The following is a 19,002-nucleotide window of genomic DNA, read 5'->3' on the forward strand; positions in this document are numbered from 1 at the left end:
TTTCTGGTTTTGTTTTGTTTTGTTTTTTTTTTTTGGCAAAAGGATTAACTTGCTTTTAGTGTTTGTACTGCTGCTGGTCAGGCCAGAAAAGATATTGAAGTGTTTTAAAAAGAATTTAAACCCAGGAAAAATAAATCCCCTTTTCCAGTGCTGTCCCACCACCAGTCCCTTGGGAAGCTGAGCCCTTCCGCCCTCCTGTGTTTTGTTGGTCTTTTTTTTATTATTATTATTTTTACCTTTTTTCTTTGCTTTCTGGGGCATTTTCTGCTCCAGTCAGGTTGTTGTGGGTGTTACGGTGCCAGGTGGTGTCTCAGCCTTGAACAGTCTCCACCTGCCAAATTCAAAACCCAAAGGAATTGCGCCAAGAGGGCTGGAGGGTTTGGGGCTGGGTGGCACTGGGGTGTCCTTGTCCCTCTTCCCAAAATACCAAGACAATCAGAGCAGTGCTAAGGCAGTCGGGGCAGGGGGAAAGAGGATCTCTGTGAGTCTGTTGGTGGCACCATGGGACATTCCAGGTTTGAGCTGTGCCCGCTGGCGGGCAGGGATGTCCTGGTGCCACCAGGATGGGGTGACAGGGTCAGGCTTGGTGCCATTTTTAGCCTCCTTCTAACCCATCGTGTGCCCCAACTCCCCCGGGGAAGCCTTTTTATTATTATTATTTTTAAATTATTTATTATAAATTGTTTTTAATTCACCACGAGACCGGCTCACATCTCCAGGAAAAGGTGACCTCTGCTTCCTGCTTTAAATTCCCTTGTTGCACTTGCAAAGAAAGCATTAACCCTCCCCAACCCCCCTCTGCTCCCCGCTCTCCCATTGGCTTCACCAAATATAAAAAGCTGTGCAAGATTAAAAAGCAAAATGCCCTTGTGACAGAAATTAGTTTAATCTTTTTTAAATCCCCAATTGCCTCGCCAGCCTCTGGCCTCACCGCTGCCAACTCCGGGCTTCACAGGGAATTTTAACACAGCAAAATACTCGTTGCTGCACTCTTTTCCTTTCCTGTGTGCTGTGGTGGAGGGGGGGAAGAAGCCAGGGATGGAAAATCGTTGGCAATTTATCCCTCACCGCGATGAGGAGCCTGGCTGGGATGTAGCCTCGCTTTGTAGCACCTCCTGTCCTGACTTTCCGTCCTCACCAGCCCAGAATCAGGTTTTTTGGACTTATTTCTCAGCATTTCTCCTCCCCTTGGGGCCATGGTGAGCGGTCGTGTCCGTACACACCCCGTGCAGAATTGCTGGAGCAGCTGTGCCAGAGCCTGGGATGGCTGGGAGGAGGGAGAGGAAGGCAGATCCCGCTGGGGGCAGGTTAGATGCTGTGAAAGAAAGCAAAAAAAAAAAACCCAAAAAAGGAGAAAAACCAACCCTAAACATGTTCAAAGTGTACTTGTTGGAATTAATTGTAATGTAATATATTATTTGTTGAATGTAGTAATTAGGTATTTATGAATATATTGCTGTAATTTCTGAAAACATCCAAAAACCAAAATAAACTCTTCCACAATGACGGCAACGGATTCTTTCTCCGCCGCCGGCAATGGGAACGCAGCCCTGCTCCGAGCATTCCCAGCCCTGCTCCAAGCATTCCCAGCAGCTCCTGCCATCATTCCTGCTGTCCCAGCCCTTTGGGGACGCAGCAGAGGCAGGCAGGGCACAGATGGCAGCAGGAGCCTGGCCCAGATGCTCGGGGAAGGGCAGCGCTCGCAGCCTGGCACCCTCGGGCTCGAGGAATAATTACGTCTGCCATCAGCACAGCCTGGCTCCGGCCAGGATCCTGCCTGGATCCTGCCCTGGATCCTGCCCTTGCCTGTCTCTCTGCCGCAGGGAATCAGGGCTGGAGCCAAAGGAGAGAGCTGCAGGTTTTTCCAAGCATTGTTTAACCCGTGTGTGACACCACACAGGGATTAGTTTGATGCTGCTCACCCAGCTGCAATTATTTTTTATTATTATTTTTATTATTTTTTTATACACAGTTGCAGATTAAAAAGGCAAAATATTAAAAATACCCCAAACAGTCAGATGTATATTTCCCAATAGCCTGGCTTTGGAGAGGGAAAACCATTTTCTTTTGTCCTCCAAAGAGCAGATGGATCTGCTTCCCAGCTGATCTCCCCAGCAGACACCTCATTGCCGGCACATCTTCCCCCTTTTTTTTTTTTCCCAAGGCTCTGAGAAAATCCATGGCGAAGCACCGCCTCGAAATTTATGGCTTTCAAGGCAGTGTGTGGCCTGTGCTGCCCTCAGAAGTTCCCTCGCTGAAGTACAACCACAGGAGAGATCCCGCCCAGCCTCATTAGAGCCCAGCAAGGCACCTCCCGCACCGAGCCCCAGAGCGGCTCCCAGGGACGCTCCGGTGCCATCGGAGCAATTCCCACCCGGCTGTGAGGCCGTGCAGCTGCTGCCGAGGGAGGATGAGGGTTGGGAGGCGTCGGGAGGTCTGTGCAGGGAGGTGGGGACTGGCCAGATGAAGGCCCAGGGGTGAGGAGCAGAGCCCTGCTCCCTTCCAGTTCCTGCTCAGAAATCCTGGGAGTGGGCACTCTCGCCAGGCTGGAGGTTAGTCCGGAGCTTGTACATGTGATCCAAGGCTTGAGTAAGGAAAGTTCCGGTCGTGTTGATCTCCATCAAGGTTAAGTTATCCAGCTAAAAGGGGAAGTAACAGAATCTTGGGAAGCAGCAGAGGACAAGGCACTTGGGAAGCAGCTCACAGCCCACATTTCCCCTTGGATGACATTCCAAGGGACCAACCCAGCTGCCACCCCAGTTAGGAGAAGCACGTGAGCACCAAGAGCACTATTTCAAGAGCATTCCCCATCCCTGGAAGTGTTCAAGGCCAGGCTGGATAGGGCTTGGAGCAACCTGGTCTAGTGGAAAGAGTCCCTGCCAATGGCAGGGGGTGGAACTACATCTTTAATATCCCTTCACATACAATCCATTCCATGATTCTCTGGTTTCCATAAGGCACAGGGAGCTGCCACAAGCCCGAAAAGCAAGGGTTTAACACAGGGCTTTAGCTCCCAACTGACGCACCAACAACCCAGGAAAAACATGCCCCAGCCAGCCTTTTCCCAGCAGCTCATCCCCCATCCATCACCATCCCACACAGCAGCTGGAGCCCTTCCAGCCTGGCTCTGTCAGGGCCATCCCAGCACATCCCCAGCACACCTTGGCGTGAGCCTCCTGCTGCCGCACGAAGCTGTCCGCGGACAGCCGCAGCTTGGCCATCCTCGTATCCCACGTATCCTTCACCAGCGTCCGGATCTCGTCGGCTTTGGGAATGTTGTCTGAGGCACTAGAAAAGGGAAAGGAAAGAGAGGATCAGAACAGGCTGCAAGGGACGTGTATGTTGTGTCACCGGCGTTAAGTCACGTTGGCAGCGCCTCACCCCTCCGAGGCACTCGCCGAGCAGTTTGCTACGGAGAAAAAAACCCTGCAACTCCCCATCAAAATCCAGTCTGGTACTTGTGCTGCTGGGATTTCTGGGATGGTTTATTTACCCAGGAATGCTCAGCTCTTATGCAGCATCTGGTTCTCGCTAGAATCCTTCTGCTCTGTAATTGCCCAGCTGGTGTGAGGTGCACGGAGGGCCAATAACCCGGCCAAAGTCACGGGCAGCTGGGGAATCGAAGGGCTTGGCCGCGATTAAAGCCCCGGCTCGGGGCTCCCGGGGCTCCATCAGGGAGAATTAAGCTGAAAGGGCTGTGTGAGATGTGCCACATCGTCCCATTAAGGCCATTCAGCACTGCCATAAGGACCTTGAGAGATCCGATCGATTCGCACGGACAGAGCTGTCAGGGTTGTTGTAGCGTGAGGGAGGGAGCTGCAAGCCAAGAGCCTCATCTCCAGAGGAAAAGCCAGAGCTGGAATGACCATCCTGCTTAATCGAGGGCTTAAAGTCACCAGAGCCCGCACTGAGCAAAATACCAGCCAGCACATTTTACAAGTGAAATGCCTCAGCAGGCAGGAGCTCAGGCTCGGAATATCCCCGGTCTCCTGCTTCTCAGGCTGAGGAAAGAGGAGCTTTCCTCCTGAAGGAGAGCCAAGGAAGAAGCCTGGAGGGTTTAGGCTGCTGAACAGATTGCAGCCGTGGAACGTGTTGCGGATCCTCCAGGCCTCCACGCTGAGCTGCTGCTCAATAAAGCGGCACAGCCCCAATTATGAGGCCACAGAACAAGCAATCCCCAAGTTACTGAAATGCAAAGTTACCATGAGGAAACTGCTGCTGTGAAATCTTGGCAGGCTGTGAGATAAAACTCCGTTAACTCCCGCTCTTCCCGCCGCCCTCCGGGGCTGCTGCCAACCAAGGCTTGAAAGATTGTCCGTGCGAGCACGTACTTGGATGGAAAATGCTCCTACTCACTAGTTCAACAGCAGCTTGGTGAGTTCCATGTAATAGGGACTGGGCATAGGAGTGAATGTGTCCTCTTTCCGTTCCTGGTCCCGGATTTCCTCCAGTTTTCCTAAAACACAAGTAGGGATAGTCAGGCATCACCAGGCCTTCAATGCTCCAGGCACATTTTTACCCATCCCTGGAAACGCACGTGTTATTTCTGTAGGATCAACTCTATATCCAAGCTTCAAATGACATGAGGACAGGAAAAGGCTCCTGTGAGGAAGCACACAAGGATGCTGACAGGGACATCACAGCCTCCAAGGTCTCCCTTCTCACAGAGTGTCAACCAGAGTTTCTCCGAGTGAACAAGTGACAGGACAAAAGAAAATGGCCTCAAGCTGTGCCAGGGAAGGTTCAGGTTGGACATAAGAAGGAATTTCTTCACTGAAACAGTCGTTAAATATTGGAAGGGGCTGCCCAGGGAGGTGGGGGAGTCCCCATCCCTGGAGGTGTCCAAGGAATGACTGGACGTGGCACTCAGTGCTCTGGGCTGGGTGACAAGGTGGGGATCAGTCACAGGTTGGACTCAATAACCTTGGAGGTCTTTCCAACCTAAATGATTCTGTGATCCAAGGTCCCCAAAGCTCCTTCTGAACAAGCCTTGTGAGAGATCCAGGCACTGCTCAGAAAGACCAGTGATCACTGCTGAAGGTGTCAGGGCTGGGAATTCAATCTAACCCCTGTTCTTCCTCCTCTCCAGAAAAGCAGGAGTTAAATACGTATCTTAACTGGGAAGATGACACCTCCTGTACAATGGAATCATAGGATGGTTTGGATTGGAAGGGACCTTAAAGTTCATCTCATTCCACTCCCTGCCACGGGCACAGACACCTTCCACTATTCCAGGTTGCTCCAAGCCCCATCCAACCTGGCCTTGGACACTTCCAGGGATGGGGCAGCCACAGCTTCTCTGGGCAGCCTGTACCAGGGCCTCACTACCCTCACAGTAAATATAAAGAATTCCAGGAGTGGAACATTAGATCTTTCTCTCTCAGTTACTTTGTGTTTTTTAATTAAGCCCCCCACTAAAGGTGAAAAATAGATGTTTTTCTAATTTCATGTTTCCACTGCACACACTGAAGGCAAGGGCTGAAGCCAAAGCCGCCATCCTCACCAACATCCATCCATTCTGGAGGAATCAGCCGACACTTCTGCCTCTGCTTCAGATTAATGGCCAACCAGACAGGCACTTCTACTGGCAAACCAGGATTGAAAGGACCCAGATCTCCCTGGAAAACAAAACCACCACCCCCAATCCATCCAGATCATTCCCCGTGCCTCCCATCCTCTCCCCTTGTTTCCAAACACCCTGGACCACCCCCAATCCCCTCAGCCACTCTCTGCCAATCTCCCCAGATCCTACCCCTCAATCCCAATCCCCTAAACCCAACCTCCCACACCTAATCCCTCCATCCCTGACCCCAAGACCCACCCAGACCTTGCACTCAATGTCCCCAGGCTCTGTCCCAAACCGCCCAGCCCTTGCCCTTGGCCTCCCCTGGCCCCAAGACCCCCTGTCCCCCAGGCCCTTCTATACCCTGACCTCCAAACCATGACCCACAAGCCCCCCCAAACCTCTTCCACATCTCCCCAGGCCGTTCCCCAAACAGCCCCAGCCCCTGCCCTCCAGTCCTTGTCCCCCAAGCTCCTGTTCCCAGTCTCCCCAGGCTCTGTCCCCCAAGCTCCTGTTCCCAGTCTCCCCAGTCCTTGTCCCCCAAGCTCCTGTTCCCAGTCTCCCCAGGCTCTGTCCCCCAAGCCCCCCCTCCCTGACTCCCAGGCTGTGTCTCCAAGTCCCCAGCCCTGTCCCCAAGTCCCCAAGCTCCCCTCCAGCCCCAGCCCCGCCCATGAGCCCCCCTGACCCTGTTTTTAGTTTCCCCTGTCTCTGTTCCCCCCTCCTGACCCCCAGCCCCGCGTCCCCAAATTCCCCCTGCCCGGTCCCGCCCCGCGGCCCCGCCGACCCCGATGAGGTGAATCCGGTCCAGGCTGAAGTTGGGCACGATCGTCACCAGCTCCTTCTCGGCCAGAAACTCCACCTCGGCCGGCTCCATTCGGCGAGTGGGACCTGGAGGGGTCGGAACCGGGATCAAAACGGGATCGAACCGGGATCAGCCCGGAACCCAGCCGAGTGCGCGCCCTCGCTCCCGATTGGCTGCACGGCCCGCAGGCCCCGCCCACCCCGCCCAGTTGGCACCTCCCTACGCTTTTTCGCGGTCTCCGCAAGGAGGGCGGGGCCTGGCGCGGCGCGGCGCACGCTGATTGGCTTCCACCTACTGTTGCCGTGGCGCACGACTCTCTGATTGGCTGCCCCGCTAGCCGCGCGCTCCGGGCGGGCCCCGGCGGGGGCAGGTCCGGGCCTTGGCACGAGGACCAATCACGCTCCCCTCCCGGGGCTCTCGGCCAATCAGCGCTCGTCACTTGTTGCCGGGGCTCGCGGGACTCGCGGTGGCCCCGCCCCCGCCCGCCGCGCGCCCGCCGCTGGCGCCCCCTGGCGGCCGGGAACGGCAACGGGGGGGCGGGGGGACTCGCGTAACCCCGGGCGGGGGTGACAGGGCTGTGATGGGTGACAGGGGCTGTGATGGGTGACAGGGGCTGTGATGGGTGACACGGGCTGCAGTGGTGACTCGGGCTGTGGTGGGTGACACGGGCTGTGGTGGGTGACAGGGGCTGTGGTGGGTGACACGGACTGCAGTGGTGACTCGGGCTGTGGTGGGTGGCATGGGCTGTGGGTGGGTGTCCAGGGCTGTACCCAGCAGCCACCCTCCTGTGCATGGCCTGGCAGTGGCCAGCTGCGTGTCTGTCTGTCCAGTTGTCCCTGATGCAGACACTCATGCTCAGGCACCTGCCATCACCCGCCTGTCTCTTCCCTCTGTTCATCGGCTTATCCACACATCCATCCATCCATCTATCCATATAGACCTTCCCTTCTTTCATCAGCCTATCCATCCACCCATTTCTCCATCCAGCCATCCAGCCATCCGTCCATCCATCCATCCATGTCTCAATCCATCCATCCACCCACCCAGCTATTCACCCACCCACCCATCCATCTAGTTACCTATCCACTCCTCCATCCCTCATCCATGCTTCAGTCTACCCACCCACCTATCCATCCACCCACCCATCATGTACCTATCTATCCATCTGTGCCTCGATCCACCCATCCATCCATCCACTTGTCCACCCACCCAACCATCAATCCATTCACCCATCCATGCCTCCATCTGCCTTTCCACCCCTCCATCTGTCCATACCTTCATCCATTCATCCACATCTCCATCTGTCCATCCATCCAGTCCTCCATCCATCTATCCACTCATCCATTCCTTATAGCAGCAATCAATCCGCCTTTTGCTGTCTGTCCATGCACCGTGTCATCTGTCCATCCATCCATCCATCCATCCATCCACCTGTGCATCCATCCACCCAGCCCTCTATGCACCCATCCATCTATCTCTTCATCCATCCATCCATCCATCCCTCCATCCCTCCATTCCTCCACCCGCCCACACCCAGCCCAGCCAGGCATCTTCTGGATGAATCTGGGGGGGCTGCACCTTGTCTTGCAGATCCCCATGGAAACAACCCCCCAGATGAATCCACCTCTCTCAAATCCCTCTCCCAAACTACCTCGGTCTCAGCCTCGGGACCACCCATGGAGCGACCCCAATCCTTGGCATGAGCGTTGCCCCGAGGGTGCCCGCAGGCTGGACTGGGAGCCAAGCCTTGGGGACCCCCAGACCCCCCCCACATGGGCGGCACGAGGAGGGTCCCGCAGCCCCCCGTTCCCGGCGCAGCCCCCGCGGTGCCGCCGGCACGTGCTGAGCTCTGCCGGGCGCTCCGTGAGCGTCCCCCCCACGCTGCGCCTCCCCTCGCGTGTCTTTTGCCATCTGCTGCTGTCATTAAAAAATTAAATTTCCATCTGCTTTCACACTCCCGCCTCTCCCGCCGGCTCCGGGTGCCGCCGCTCCCCGGGAAGCATCGCCCCCGGCTCCCTCCCGGGATGCGGCTGATCCGGCGGGATGCGGGTGACACCGAGTTCATTTTCCTGGTGCTGTTTGATTCTTCAATCTGTGTGGGGAGGTGGGGGTCCCACTTTTGGCCACCCGTCGGCACAAAGGCAGCTCCAGGGTGGTGGTGACAGGGTGTTTTTGGGGGACAGACCACCCACAGCCAAACCGGTGCCAAACTGGGGGGGCGGGGGGGCAGAGCCCCAGGGGTTTTATTCAGCAGGGGGATCCACGCATTGCCACCCCCTCCGCAGTGCTGTTAGGAAAAGGGAGAAAAACCAGTCACTGTTGTCCAAACCCACCCGTGTGGGTGCCACGTGTGTCCCTGCGGAGCTCCCGGGGTGCTGGATCCGGCTGAGTCGCATCCTGGAGGCTGCAGCTCCATCCCAGCGGAGCGGGGACACATCCCGCCGGGATGGTGTCCCCCCTGTCCCCACTCAGCACTGGCTGCACGGATACGGCCCCCCCGCCCTCCGCCCCTCTCGGGACAGGATGGTCCCCGTGGGTGTGGGCGGCGTGACGATGATGGAGGGCACGTGCAGGTGCTTCTCCCCCGAGGACGCCGTCGGGGGCCGGTCGCTGCCGTTCCCGCTGCTCACACACGTCTTCAAGCCTGTGGAATTTGGGGGGATAAAGCAAGGGCAGCAGGAGGTGATCAGGCGCAGCGCTGCAGCATCCCCCACCTCCCTGCCCTCCTCTGTGTCAGCCCCGTACGAGACACCTGAGAATCCACAGGCACCCCCACCTCACACCTCCTTCCCACTCGGATTTTGGGGTGTTTCACAGAGGTGGAACTTCCCCCGGCCGCCTGCCCACCCCCCTCCAGGGAGCAGATCACTTTAATCTGCTTTTTTAATCAGCAGAAAAGCCCCGCGCGGCACAGGCGGCATCCGGGGAGGTTTCAGCTCTTCCCAAGCAGGAAAATGCCCGAAGGGGACAGACACTGATATTTTTAATCTCTTTTTAATTAAGGATAAAGCCCTGCCTTACATAAGGGAGCTGGAAAAGCAGGAGGGTCTTTTCTTTTATTGTAGACTCCAAGCTCATTGGAGGGGTCTGGAGGCACAGGGGGACATTTTGGAGCTCTGTCCTGGATTTGAGGCAGGGTGGGGATTCCTTGGCTGCCTGCTTCCCCTCTTCAGTCACCCAGCGTTGGGCTGAGGGGGGGCTTATGGGACCCCCAAATTCCCTAGAGCACACACCCCTCCTCCAGCATCCCTGATGCGGGGAGGGGGCAGTGCTCATTTTTGGGTGATGCATCCAATTCTGTACCCTTCTCAACCAGCATCTCACAGAATTTAGGCTTGAGAGAAGCCAGGGAAGAGGCAACCCTGCATCTTAGAGAGGGATGCTCATTAACTCCCATCCCTAAGAACCTCAAGGATGATTAATACGGGCCACTGGAATGCAGAGCTAATGGGAGATGCAATATCCAGCCTTCGCCCTGCCAGGCCAGGAGCATTAAAAGCTCCCACTTTCACCCTGTGCAGACATCCATGACGCCATTCCCAGCCTAAATCCATTAAGAAAATTAAAGCTGGGGGGAAAAATATGGGTTGGAGCATCCCTGGGGAGAGTGGAGCAGCGAAGGACGCTCGGGGCAGTCTGGAGGTCAGGAGCTGGGACCCCAGGCCTGTGGTCTGACCCCAGGCATCCCATCCATGCATCCCTGAGCAGCCCATCCATGCTTTTGAAGGCCCTTTCCCACCTCAAAAGAAAACCCACGTATTTATTGAGCGATGCTATTAACCCATGGATTCTCCAGAGCGGAGGATGCAGGACAAGCACAGGATTGGACTTTTATGTTTTGATAGGGCTGGGAAAATCATCTCCAGGGTGGTGCAGGTGCAACAGGTCACCCGTGGGACTTCATAAATACCACCAAGATCCCAAACCCCACCAATCCCGCCCACACCTAACGCTCCTCCATGTACAACAATCCTCCAGGTACCTTCATAGACCAGGAGACACCCCAACATTCCCCCCCCAGACTTACCTTTCAGGCAAGATAACTTGAGCCCCATGTTTTCATCCTCTCAGCAGGATCCGGCTCTCCAGCTCCGCCGCCGGTCCTTGCTGCTGGAGCTGGAAAAGAGAGGAGAAGGTTGAGGGGAGAGATGCTGGGAAGGAGGAAGGAGAGGGAACTTGATTGCTGGCTAAAAGCTCACATCTATCCGTGCGTGTCTGTATCTATAGGAGCCCAGGCACAACAGGAAGTGCGGCTGCTCCGTCTCAGAAACCACGAGTGATGTCACGGCACTTCAGTGACTCAATCTCATCCTATGAGTTTAGTAAGAACTTTTTGGGAGGGTGGAGAGGGAGCCTGTTGCCAGGTAGGGAGGTCCCATCCCAGCCTCTCCACTCCTGGGGTGCAAATATTTGGAGGTGAGAAGGTCGTGAGCAGGTGGAATCAGGTCTCGTTATTTCTTTGGTTCTTGCAGAGAAAACCCCAAGCCCATGCACAGGAAATAGAGGAATCCTCCTGGGGCTGCCTCCCTTGGGCTGAGCCAGAGCAGCTGCTGGGAAGCACTGAGGGAATGCACATCATCCTGCTCCTCTTGGGCATCCCTGATGTCCCAAGAGTTTTTGAGTGGATGATTCCCATTGCGAGACATCACTTTTTTTAAGATGCTGAAAGTTATTCTAGGAAAAAATGCCTTTACTGGGAAATCTGCATCCCTCCTGCCCACAGCTGCTGGGAAAAGCTTATTGGGATGAGGGTCAGTGACTCATTTTTGGCTCTTCCAAACTCTGGGCCCTGCAGAGAGCCAAACAAACCCTCTGCTCCCTCTGCCTGACCTCCAGCGTGGCTTTAGTTTGCCTTTCCAAGCAGCCCTGAGGGGGGTCGGCAGCAGCCAACAAGGGGAAGTGGAAACTTGCTATTGCTGATTTTAATTCTGCATTTTAATGAGCTGAGGCAGGGTGCAGGGAATGGAGTGCTCCCCATGCCTCCTACTTTGCAGCTATCCTGGAGGCTTCCCAAATATCAAGAAACCTGTTTTGAGTCAAGTCCTGTGATTTTGGGCACCTACTGGTTGCTCACACCACTCGAGGCCAGAGGAGAGTCACGCTGGGGACACCCAGACTCCCAGCATGGGGTGGGATATCCTCTAGAAACTGATCCTGTGAGATCAGATCCCAGTGGCCAAACCTTCACAGGACACAGCAGCCCCCTCCCCACCACTGTTGGCTCTTATCCCTGTGGCCAAGCTCCAACAACACTTGTGGTTTGGGTAGAGAAATTCCCCCTGCCAGCATTCCAGCAGGACTTCTGGTGGTTGCTGCTGAGGCTTCAACTTCACTCCTGTGTGCCAGCACCAGGCCAAGGAATATTTACATCCCGACGAGTTCACGCTCCAAAAACCCCCAGACACTCATCACAGGCGTCACTGGAATGGGAGATGAAGTGCCCAGGAGGAGGGGGATGCTCAGGCTGCCTGTGGGGCCAGGGAGGACCGGGAAGGGGGAATGGGACCGAAGGCGCTGTGGTGCTCCGAGGGGATGGAACTTACCCGGTCCTGGGAGCCAGAGGCACAATGCCCACCGTTGCATCCCACCTCCCCTGGCTGCTCTCGGATGCAGGAGGCTGGGAGGGGATTCCCCTCAGGACCAGCCGTGCCCCGGGAGTGCGGGAAGAGGTTGTAGCGAGAGCCGGCTTTGGGATTTTGCAAGGTTGGTTTCTAACCTGGTTAATCAGGTTAGCGGAGTCCCGGCTCCTCCCATCCATCCCCCACTCCAGCCCCATCCAAGCCCAGCAAAGCCCTTGGGTGATGAGGAAATGCTGCTTTACTCTCACCCCGCTGCACAATCCAGTCCGGAGCCGACAGAGAGAGGAAGGAGTGCCCTCGCCTGCAGTCAAAGCCCCCGGGCACTGAGCATCCCGACAAGCAGCCAGAGGGGCCACCGAGTGCCTGGAAAGGCAAGTGCCAATTTGGTATGAGAGTCCACACCCAGCTCTGGCAGGACCCATCGCTATCCCTGAAGTCCTGATGTCTAGAGACATCAGCCTCTGGGAGCATCTTCTCCTTCCCCAGCTTCCATAAAGGATCTTTTCCCCTTCCCATCTGACCTGTCACTCCTAGAAGTGGGAACAGCACCAGGCAGTGGGTTTCTCACCATGCCCAGGATGAGAGCTCCGGGTCGGGTACCACCCCGCTGGGAGGACGCCTGGGAGAAGGCTCTGCCTCTGGAGCAGCCTCCTTCGCCTGCATTAGCAACAGCCTGAGGCTTTTCCATGTTCACCTCCTCTGCAATTAAGAGGAGAGGCCCCGCGCCGACTCCTTTTCAGACAGAGCTGAAAAGCAGCGGTTCAAATGCGGGGCGCCGGGAGCAGGGAACGCCGGCCGCACATTAAACACCCCGCGGCAGCAGGGGCAGGGAAGGGAGGGAAAGCTTTGAACTTCACCCAGGGATCGGAGAGAATTCATCCCAGGAGCTTGGGAGGTCTCTGGCGAGATCAGAGCCCTACCACGAGACCAAACCAGGCTGGAATGGGCATTAAGAGGAGTAGGGAGGGGAAACGGGTGGTTCTTCTCCACTTTCTGCTGGTTTGGTCCTGCCATGTCTGATGAAAATCACAACTATGGAAAGGGCTGATTTCCTCCCCGACCTGACTCCTCCGATTCGTCAAATAACCGAGTTATTGCAAAGCTCCAAGCTCAGGAGAGGGGAGGATGGAACGGGGGGAAGGCTGCAGCCTCAGGTATAGGCTCAGTCCTGGGCGCAGAGGTCAGGGCAGGGGTGTTTGCGACCCAGAGCTCTGGGTTCATGTGGTTTTTTTTTTTTTGCCTGTTCAGCTGCAAAGTCCAAGTTCTGAGCCAGAGCCTGGTAAACCTGACCCAGAGACCCCTCACTGGCAGCACAAATCCAGTCTAAGCAGCAGAAATCCCTCCTCTGCATTTAGCTATTTTGATTCCTCTCTCCAAAACTACCTGTTTGCTGCTGCTGGGTGAGAACTAACAGCCCCAAACCCACGAGGGCTGGAATTAGCCTGGTCTGGGGCAGCAGTTGTTGCTCAAAGGCTGGCAGAAAGTGATGGTTTGCTGCAGCAGGGAAGGGAAACATAAACACCAGCCTGCTAAAATACCTGTGGTTTGCTCTGTGGGTGCAGCACTGCTCCGGCTGCTGTGGTGTCACCTGATAGGCACAAACACAGCTCAAACAACCCTTACTGTCCTCCCTAGGGCTGGGAAACAGAAGGTGGGGGTTGGCCACCTTCGGGTGGCTGGGAACAGACTGGAACCTCTCTGGTGTGGAGCCCTCATCACTGCTGGGTGATCAGAGCTAGGGAGATCTGAGTTCTAAGCACTGGAGCAGCCCACTGGGCCCAACACCCCTTTCTAGGGTCACTGTGAGACCCCCACACAGCCTTGCCTCCAATCCATATCCCTCCCAGGAGTTCCTGATTGATGTCACAGGGCTGGGGCTGAGCTGTAACTTACTGAGCATCATGTCAGGGCAACTGGCCAAACCCCACCAAGAGCCAGCCAGGCAGGGAGAGGAAGAGCGTGGGCTCAAACAGCTCCCTTGGTGGGTGGGTATTGGAGCCACCTTCACTCTCTGGGGGAACACTTGAACCTCCAGCCCAGGCAACCAGCTGAGCTGTCCTCTGATGTGGTCAGTCACTGGTTTCCAGTCCTGGCCATGGCCCTTTGGCAGCTGAGCTGCTCCTCTCCCCGGGCTCGGTGCTCCCCAACCCACCAACTCCATCCTGCCCTGGTGCAGGAGAGGATGGAGGGGGCTGAGGCACTGATGAGAGGGTAGATGGAGGGCAGCCTCTGAACTTCCCTTCAGGTGAAGGGCAGGGTGAGCTGATGGCTTCCCAGGCGCCAGAGGAACCGCAGGGAAGGGGATGTGTTTTGCAAACGCCAGCCACAAGAAAAGCTTTGGCTGGAGAACCCGGAGCAGCTCTGCCTGCTCCCTTCAAGGAGCTGCTCCTGCAAACACCAGCTGGGCTCGTTTTAGCAGGGAGGGAGGGGGACGAAGGAGTTTTCTGGGTCACGGAGTCCCAGGGTCTGCTAACGCAGGTGACACGTCACCCTGGCTCTGTGCTAACGGAGCTACGACACCACCTGGCCCCCCTTCTGCCCCCTTCCCTTCTGGCCCAAGCAGGGGAAAGGGCAGGTCCCAGCCTGGCTCAGGGATTGCCCCAGAAAGGAGCTGAAGGGCACTGCATGGGACTTGCTGGAGCTGGAAGAGGCAACAAGGCAGCAAGTGCTGGGAGGGGAAAAGGAACTCCCTCCTGACACCCCACAGTGATCCAGGGCTGGCAAGTGGTACCCGGAGGGGATGCAAGGCGTGGGAAGGGAGGAGGATGTCACTAGGAGGCAGCTGAGGATGCAGACTCCAGGGAAACTGGAGCAGCTCCAGCATTCCCGAAGCACAGCCTCTTGGCAGGACCAGCAGACCGAGCAGGAACCGAGCAGGCAGAAAACACCCCTGAAGAAAATCCACTGGGATGTGGCACGAGCGAGGCAGGAGCTGCTGCGTTGGGGGGGTTGGAAGCAAAGGGGAAAATCAGCACGTACCTGATGCACAAAACCAGAGCGCCGGGCTCTCCTGCATCCAGGACAAACCACCTCCCTGCCGGCATGGATTCAGCAGGGAGGCCACGGCCAGGAATTGGCTTAAGGACCTGGCCACGGCTGCCGCGCTCCCCGGCTCGCAGAGCTCCAGGTTAATCTCAGCCCAGCTTTCCCTTTTATCCCCCGCTACAACCTCAATACATTTTTTTTCAATTAGGTCCATCTTTTAAGCTCCAGGGCGCATTTCTAGGAAGGGCTGTGCCGTTTTCCTGGGCCTTGGTGGGCTGGTGCTGCGCAGAGCGGGACATGCCTGGCACGGCTCCTGCCCGCGTCCAGCCAAAGTGCTGCCACGCTGCAGCCGGAGCGGCGCTGCCTGGAACCACTCACGGAGTCACCCACTGCCCCCAGCCCACCTACCAGGTAATTTTAAGAGCAGAATTCCCTGATTCCCTCATCACAGCTCCGGCAGACCGCGGAGTGCCAAGCTGGCCACGCTGTCCCCACGGGACCCCTGCCAGCCCTCTGCCTCCATCCTCTCCGAATCCGCCTCTGCCGCCTTTCGCAGGGCGATGGCTGGAAACCAGAGGAAGGGATGCAGCTGGGGTGTACTTTTGGATGAGAAGGCTGGGTGAAAAATGTGGTCTAAAAGCGACAGTGGAAAAAAAAGATAAATCGATAAAGTCCTCAGAGGATACTTGGGCACAGAGAAATCGCTGCCGGCGGCGGGAAGGCTGGTTCGGGGCGGTGGGGAGAGTGAAGAGGGGTTTGTGGTGCAGGAGCGTGAGGTGTTGAGGTGTTTAGCTCCAGCTGGGAGAAGCAGAGCCTGGGCAGGATGTGAGGGAAGCTGCCTGCCCAGCCTGGACCAGCCCAATATGGACCAGCTCGCTCCCAGCTCCGCTCCAGGAGCTGAATTAAGCCCAGACGAGAAGCACAGCTCGCAAATTGAGCACATTTCCCCTCGAGGCCATTTTCCAAGCTGCACTCAACCACAAGCCCACCCCACTAAGAGCCTCCTCCATTAGCATCCTACGCTCTCCCAGCAGCGCCCTCCACTCGGCATCTCCAGACACTTTCCTGGTCATGGAGTGCAGCGATTAGGCCTCGAGCCAGGGAGCAGAGAGACCCGGGATTGCTTCCTGCATCCATCACTGTCACCTCTCCTCGCAGCTCTGCCGCTTGCATGAGGAATTCTTGGGGGTGGGCTCTGCACATCTGTCTGCTCCCGGCACCAGCTGTGCCAGATGAAGGGGTTCTGGCTCCTCCCAGCTTCTCCCTGCACCCAGGTCAGCTCTAATGAGCTGAGGTAGGTTATGTGGGAGGTCTTTGCTTGCTTTCACGCTGGCACAGGGAGGGAATATCCCATGAGCAGCTCTGCCGACAGATGGGAAGGGGGGAAATGCCAGTGGCAGGCTGCTTTACTTGCTGGATGGAGAAAAAACCTCCCAGAATTCTCATAAACACACAGAGTGATGAACTTACAGGGCAAATGGCACCAGGAACAAGTACCTCACTTGTGAGCACCCCAAAACCAACTGATCCAACACCCCATGGCTCCTGTCACCCATCTGCTTGGGGGGCTCTTTGTCACTGTTTTGAAATACCGAGGTTGAGAGCGGGAAAAAAGAATCCCACAGGCTGAGACAGCTGGGGGTGTTCAGCCTGGGGAAGAGAAGGATGCAGGGAGACCTTAAACCCCTTCCAGTGCCTAAAGGGGCTCTAAGAGAGCTGGAGAGGGACTTTGGACAAGGACCTGGAGGGACAGGACAAGGGGGAATGGCTTCCCACTGCCAGAGGGCAGGGTTAGATGGGATATTAGAGACAAATTGTTCCCTGTGAGGGTGGGGAGGCCCTGGCACAGGTTGCCCAGAGAAGTTGTGGCTGCCCCATCCGAGAGTGTTCAAGGCCAGGTTGGACGGGGCTTGGAGCAAACTGGGATAGTGGAAGGTGTCCTTGTCCATGGCAGGGGGTGGAATGAGATGAGATTTAAGATCCCTTCCAACCAAAACCGTTCTAATTCTCTGATTTCCAAGCCCTTCAGGTCTTGGAAAGGTCAGACCAAGGTCTTCAGGTCTCATTGTATGGATGAGGTAAAGAGCTGGGAGTTAAACATCTGGGCAGGCAAATGCCAAGTTTCCAAATTTTCGTGAATAAGGGGGAAAAAAATAATCCTGCATGTCATTAATTGCTAACAAACCAAAACAGAGTAGGACACCCATTCCCAGTACTGTCTTTCTAGCTATCACAAGGCCTCCAGCAACAGAGATGCCTTTCCCAAGATTTCTTCCCCCTAAAGTTTTAAAAAGGAGTTACCTTAAATTCCTGCGATGAATCCAGCTGATCAGCCGGCCAGGAAACCAGCATTTGCTCCTGGTGAATCAGCAGGAAAGGGGAACACTGCCTTCCCTGACACCTGCAGCTTCCTCATTCTTTCACAAGAGCCACAGTGGCTGCCTGGATTTATGGAATTGCTGCCTTTTGTCCAGCCTTCAATGCAAATAGGCCAGGTGAGATCACACCTGCAGCGCAGCCCTTGTCCTCTGCTCAAAGCCAGCCCGGGCTCTGCTGGTGGCAAAACACTCGGAGATCCTCATTTGAGAGCAAACAGAAGATAAAAAAAGGGGAATGCAAAGCAATAAAAGCTGTTCCCCTTCCAGCAGTGTGTCCCAATGGTTAGTCACAGGGAATGAGGAGACACAGTTTGCCTTGTCTTAGGGGGATGAGAGGGGAGGAGGGGAAGATTAGCCTGAATTAGCATATGTATGATCAAAGCTTCATTATGATATCCTGTTACAAAGAACATGAAATACATTTCCAGTGGCTCTGCAGACACACCAGCTCCTACTGACAACCCCACACAAGGAATCTTGCTAAGATAACATCTGCCTCTTGGCTTTCATGAGGTGTTTGTACAAAGTACAACAGCAGCCCTCTTCCTGCAGCCTGGGCGGTTTGCAGAGCCTGCTCCCAGGATATCTTTTCCTATAGATGTGTAGCAAAACAGCCACTGGAACGTGCTGATTGCATTGTTTGTGAGCTAAATAGATGTTTGCATTCAACAAGTGAAAATATTTTCCTCTCCTGCAAGCCTGACTCACTCATAGGAAAGGTTACTGACTACATGCCAATCTCTTTTGTAGTCACACCTGTCTAGTGCAGAGCAGGGAGATAAAACAAAGCTTCCTCTCCTCCCTGAACCTCCAGTCTCACCTCCTGCCTCAGTGGAATCTGACCTGGAGGGAACTCCACAGTAGGACCTGACTGGAGGCATCCTGTTCTATTCCCTGCTGCAAACAGCATTTTAGCCTTACCCCAGGACCAAGAGTAAAACTTGTGCTTATTGAACCTGAAGCAGAGGCAGATCAAGAGGCTTTGGCAATCCCATTCTCAGTGTTTTAAAATAAGATCAGGTTGGATGGGGCTTGGAGCAACCCGGTCTAGTGAAAGGTGCCCCTGCCCATGGCAAGGGGGTGGAATATGATCTTTAAGGTCCCTTCCAACTCAAACCATCCTGTGATTCTAAACACTAAGGAAAAAGCAGGAGCTTGGAGAGAAGTGGACCATTTGGTGACATTTGGATCTTTCTTGTAAACACATTTTTGGGTAGGAATAGAAGGAAATCCAGAGGATTGAGGCTATGCTTAACCACAGTTGGGCAAACAACCACGAGGAGTGAGGCAACAAGGCTTACAAAGAGCTGTTCTAGTCTGATACAAAGCCTCATTGTCCAGTAAACTTCTTCCTGGAAATAAATATTAATGAGAAAGACAAGGCAGAAGCTGAACTACACTGTATCCAGGCTCCTTAGATTCCATTTGCTTGCCTTCATGTCAGAGGGATATATTTTGGACCTATTGAAATAGGCACCGTGTGAATCAGTGGAAAATGAGATCTGCTGATAAATCCCCCCAAAATGCAAAAAATTCATAAGGTATTTCACTCTTGTAGACTGAAAATGTAGATTCAAACTCATTAGTATGCTTCCAGTGCTTTTTATAAATCATTTACTTTGTGTTTAACATGTTCAAGCAATAACTGGTTGTCAAGCCCACGGAGAGCAGGAATCACCATATTATTTGGGAATA

General features: G+C 55.2%; 2 protein-coding genes across 2 annotated transcripts in view; one reads left to right on the forward strand and one right to left on the reverse strand.

The window, feature by feature from the left end:
* GSE1 (Gse1 coiled-coil protein) overlaps nt 1–10,069 on the forward strand; it is a 111,110-nt gene extending 101,041 nt beyond the window's left edge. Inside the window, exon 17 of the mRNA XM_027646954.1 lies at nt 10,013–10,069. Coding sequence (XP_027502755.1) covers nt 10,013–10,069 — 57 coding nt within the window. The remainder of the gene's footprint in view (nt 1–10,012) is intronic.
* Nucleotides 1,878–6,489, reverse strand: GINS2 (GINS complex subunit 2). Its single transcript, XM_027646916.1, has 5 exons — nt 6,348–6,489; nt 5,504–5,618; nt 4,357–4,456; nt 3,162–3,288; nt 1,878–2,639 (listed from the first exon to the last, which is right to left on the reverse strand). Exons 1-5 carry the CDS (start codon nt 6,435–6,437, stop codon nt 2,514–2,516), a joined length of 558 nt encoding a protein of 185 aa, XP_027502717.1. The 5' UTR covers nt 6,438–6,489; the 3' UTR covers nt 1,878–2,513.
* Nucleotides 10,070–19,002: the final 8,933 nt, after the last annotated feature.

The sequence above is a fragment of the Corapipo altera genome, unplaced genomic scaffold (genome assembly GCF_003945725.1).
Source record: "Corapipo altera isolate COAL_440 unplaced genomic scaffold, ASM394572v1 62, whole genome shotgun sequence".
Taxonomy (NCBI): Eukaryota; Metazoa; Chordata; class Aves; order Passeriformes; family Pipridae; genus Corapipo; species Corapipo altera.

What these genes read in the sequence shown, in the direction of transcription:
- GINS2 (XM_027646916.1), bottom strand. Translation starts at nt 6,437, where the DNA reads ATGGAGCCGGCCGAGGTGGAGTTTCTGGCCGAGAAGGAGCTGGTGACG. An exon ending in TCCAGAATGGATGGATGTTG is followed by an intron (nt 4,457 to 5,503) that starts GTGAGGATGGCG and finishes CTTGTGTTTTAG; the next exon opens with GAAAACTGGAGGAAATCCGG. An exon ending in ACCAAGCTGCTGTTGAACTA is followed by an intron (nt 3,289 to 4,356) that starts GTGAGTAGGAGC and finishes TCCCTTTTCTAG; the next exon opens with TGCCTCAGACAACATTCCCA.